Here is a 3,534-nt window from a genome sequence, read left to right on the forward strand (position 1 = left end):
CGCCAATTTTCCAACTTCGTCACGACAAAAAAACAAGAAAACAACCTTTTTCGAAATAAAACCCCTTACGCTAAAAATCCTACCGAATGGGTTCCTCATTTGGGTTATTCGGAACCCAAATCAAAAAAGTCAAAATTTGGGTCGTAATAAAATATGAAGTTGTGTTGCTGTAAACTTATACAAGCTATATTAAATAGCTGTTAACGCTGTAAACTTATACAAGCTACGGGTTTCTCGTCACCAACTTTTTGAAAAGGCACGGCGTTCCGATATACTGGCATCTTCTGAATTTATTTCGAACCGCTGTAAACTTATACAAACTATATTAAATAGCTGTAAACGTATACACATTTAATTAATTCTCTGTAGACTTATGCATGCTTAATTGTGACTCATAATTAATTTCGATTCGAGCTTGCATAAGTTTACTGACATTTAGTTTAAATTGTTTACGTTTACAGCTATTTAATTTACCTTGGATAAGTTTACAGAAATATGGCAGAGCTTCCAACGGTTTTATTTACTTCGAAGTAAGTAATGTATCGTTGGAATTCTTGAGTCACCCCATTTCCACCTTGATTTTGTATGTCCGTTTCAACTTGCAACGAAAAAGTAATGACCTACGTGGAAGCGCGTCATTGTCATTCACGGATTAACTTCCGACTCCTCAAGTGCTTCCAAGCTCCAGTCTTCTCACCATGGTCCGTCTTTTTGGTATCATCTGCACTCTCGCCTCTCTCTCCGGTATCTCAGCCCACACACCGTCATACATCTACAAGTTCGATGCAGCGTCCGCTGCCGGCGTCGACGGCTCCATCCAAGTCAAATACGCCGCGGAAGACTCGTCCACTGCGACGATCACCGCCAACCTCGACTTCTCCGGCGTCGACCAGGAGAAAATCGCCGAGTTTGACGGCAACTGCACGTCGGACGTGACGAGCTATAGATGGCACGTCCACACCAAGTGGAGCTCGCCACTCACTTCGGACTCGTTCGCGCAATGCTCCAAGGCTGCGACAGACAACCACTACGACCCGTTAAGAGCTTGCGGCCCTGCGTCTGAGTACATTGCTGAGCCCGAATGTAAGGCCAAATCGTTGACCTACGCGTGCAACCCAACCAACTACAAGTCCGACCCATCGGTATGCGAGAAGGGAGATTTGTCTGGCAAGCTTGGAGCCTTCAACTTGGGCCAAGACTCTACCATTTCTGTCGAGTGGACGGACGAGCACTATCCGCTCCCATCGGAGAACACAGACACATGGAGCATTGTACTCCACGCTGTGTGTGGAGACCAAACTCCTCGTATCGCTTGTGCTCTTGGCCAGAAGGTTGTTGAGGAGTACGAAGAGGACTACCACCAGAAGTGCTAGAACTGTAGCCATGTTCAACAAATGGATACATTAGTACCCAATCAAATTTCGTAATTCTCTTTTCATCCAATGAAAACGTTTCATTTTTAACGGAGCTGCTCACTTGCCATCATGCGGTCTCTGCTACCGCCTCGCTCGCTCGCGCTGCTCCGAGGGAAGTTCCGTCGCGCTTTCTCGACCAGTGAAGAGGCTCTTGATGCGGTGTATCGGAAACTACTGGAGCTGGACGATTCTGACACCTTCCGAATCACAGAGGCGCAATCAACGGCGGTGAAGATGGCTACACTGGGCTATTCAGTGTTCCTGCACCTCCCTACAGGCGCTGGCAAGAGTTTAGCCTTCCAGACGCCGGCTTTATTAACCGCCGCAGATAAAACGACTCTCGTTGTGTCTCCACTCATTGCACTGATGCATGTACGGCCTATAAACTAACACTCAATAATTTAGGATTTAGAACATGTCTAAACCTGTCGTTGTATTTTCGTTTTTCTTAGGACCAAGTTGCGGCTTTAAGACGCAAAGGTGTCAGTGCAATCCAAGTATCAGCAGACGACAGGAACAAGTCGGTGCCTTTAACGCAGCTTTTATCCGGTCAGAGACTCGTATACACAACGCCAGAGTTTTTACAGATGAACGCCGAGATGAGAAAATGGGTACATACAGCAGACAAGGAAGCCAAACTAGCTCGGATCGTACTAGATGAAGCCCATTGCGTACTGGAGTGGGGCAACACGTTCCGCCCGTCGTATCTACAGCTCAGTCACTGGAAGAACCGCTTCTTTAGCGATGTACCCATCACATTAGCCACGGCCTCAGTATCGGACGAAGATATCGCCAAGTTGGCGGAACTTTTCCACTTACAGTTATCAACCCCAGCTCCAGTTCATAAAGCAACACCATCTAGACACACCCAGATGGTCTTGGTGCAACAAGTGACAGATCGGGAGAATTTACGGATGGAAATTGGAAGGAAAACGTCGCAGTCTGCTCAGTGGATTGCGAATAGAGTGGGGAAGGAGACGACGATCGTGTATTGTATGACGCGCAAGGAGGCGGAAGACACGTGTCTGGCGCTCGTTCGAGCTGGATGCCACGCTGGCGTTTATCATGGCGGACTGCCGCGGAAGAGGAGGGAGTTTGTACGCAAGCAGTGGATGATGGGCCAGTTGACCATCATCTGTGCCACCAGTGCCTTCGGTGTACGTTGTTTATTGATAATACGTGCTTAGTTAAAGTATTCTAACACTGTTTTGTGTGTGTGTTATTTAGATGGGGATTGATCGGTCAGACGTGCGGTTTGTGGTGCATCATTCGATCCCGCTGTCGCTTTCAGCGTATTCACAGCAGATTGTACGTGTTTTAACTCGTGTTTTAACGGTAAAATGGGCTCTAACCGGTGGTTTTAGGGACGAAGTGGTCGGGATGGAAAGCCCTCAGTGTGTGTTTTACTCTATTCAGAAGCAGACAAGGGCCGTGCAGACGCTTTAACTACTGAAGGACGTGACTTCGAGGGTGCAGTATCCAACGGGAGCTCTCGTGGCGAACTGGAAGAAGTCGCTGCGTTCTGTGAAATGGCCACAGGCTGTCGAAAGGAGCTGCTGTATTCTCATTTTGGCTTCCGCTTTGATCCCTCTCATTGTGTCAAGAATTGCAACTGCGGTGAACCTCTTGATGCTGATAGTGAGTTTTGGCAAGAAGAGATTGGCTGTGAACATGACTCCAACGTGAACAAGTCAGACGAGGAGGATAGCATTTCTAGGGGTATTATTGAGTACCAGTACCAGAAAATCTTAACTGAGTCCAAGCGGTTGAAGCTTCCGAAGCGAGAAGCTCTATCACGTCGTCTTGTACGGGTAAGGTCGAGGTTTTACGCTGTGGATTTGTGCTGTTATAACGTGAAAACTGTCTGTTGTAGGATATTCTTGAGACTGCACCGGTATCAGAAGAAGAGATGGCAGGCATGCGAGGTGTCGGGCCTGCAAAAGCTTCGAGATATTTTCGCTTATTTCGCTTCGACTGAGTGACAAGCAGGAGGTTCTCTTTTGTTGGAACCCTCACGCGCGAACTGCGTGCTGGATGGGAGTTAGAATTCTCTTGGCCTTCGACACATTTCTGTAATCTTGCCAAATGACAAAAGTCCGACAGGGGCAGCCAGAATGAG

At 47.6% G+C, this 3,534-nt stretch overlaps 2 protein-coding genes across 3 annotated transcripts; both read left to right on the plus strand.

Moving 5' to 3' along the window:
- The first annotated feature begins 579 nt into the window (after window positions 1–579).
- Window positions 580–1,467, plus strand: PPTG_00442 (hypothetical protein). Its single transcript, XM_008891843.1, has one exon. The coding sequence runs from the start codon at window positions 699–701 to the stop codon at window positions 1,371–1,373; it is 675 nt and encodes a 224-aa protein (XP_008890091.1). The 5' UTR covers window positions 580–698; the 3' UTR covers window positions 1,374–1,467.
- On the plus strand, window positions 1,457–3,534 carry PPTG_00443. Of its 2 annotated transcripts, XM_008891845.1 has the most exons (5): window positions 1,457–1,787; window positions 1,868–2,572; window positions 2,643–2,723; window positions 2,780–3,226; window positions 3,289–3,534. In XM_008891845.1, the coding sequence occupies exons 1-5, from the start codon at window positions 1,485–1,487 to the stop codon at window positions 3,391–3,393; spliced, it is 1,641 nt and encodes a 546-aa protein (XP_008890093.1). In that variant the 5' UTR covers window positions 1,457–1,484; the 3' UTR covers window positions 3,394–3,534. The 2 variants fall into 2 exon arrangements, with proteins under 2 accessions (XP_008890093.1, XP_008890092.1); XM_008891844.1 differs by having other exon boundaries at window positions 2,780–3,534.

This window comes from Phytophthora parasitica (assembly GCF_000247585.1).
Source record: "Phytophthora parasitica INRA-310 unplaced genomic scaffold supercont2.1, whole genome shotgun sequence".
NCBI classification, from domain to species: domain Eukaryota; phylum Oomycota; class Peronosporomycetes; order Peronosporales; family Peronosporaceae; genus Phytophthora; species Phytophthora nicotianae.

What these genes read in the sequence shown, in the direction of transcription:
- PPTG_00442 (XM_008891843.1), top strand. Translation starts at nt 699, where the DNA reads ATGGTCCGTCTTTTTGGTATCATCTGCACTCTCGCCTCTCTCTCCGGT.
- PPTG_00443 (XM_008891844.1), top strand. Translation starts at nt 1,485, where the DNA reads ATGCGGTCTCTGCTACCGCCTCGCTCGCTCGCGCTGCTCCGAGGGAAG. An exon ending in GTGCCACCAGTGCCTTCGGT is followed by an intron (nt 2,573 to 2,642) that starts GTACGTTGTTTA and finishes TGTGTTATTTAG; the next exon opens with ATGGGGATTGATCGGTCAGA. An exon ending in CAGCGTATTCACAGCAGATT is followed by an intron (nt 2,724 to 2,779) that starts GTACGTGTTTTA and finishes CGGTGGTTTTAG; the next exon opens with GGACGAAGTGGTCGGGATGG.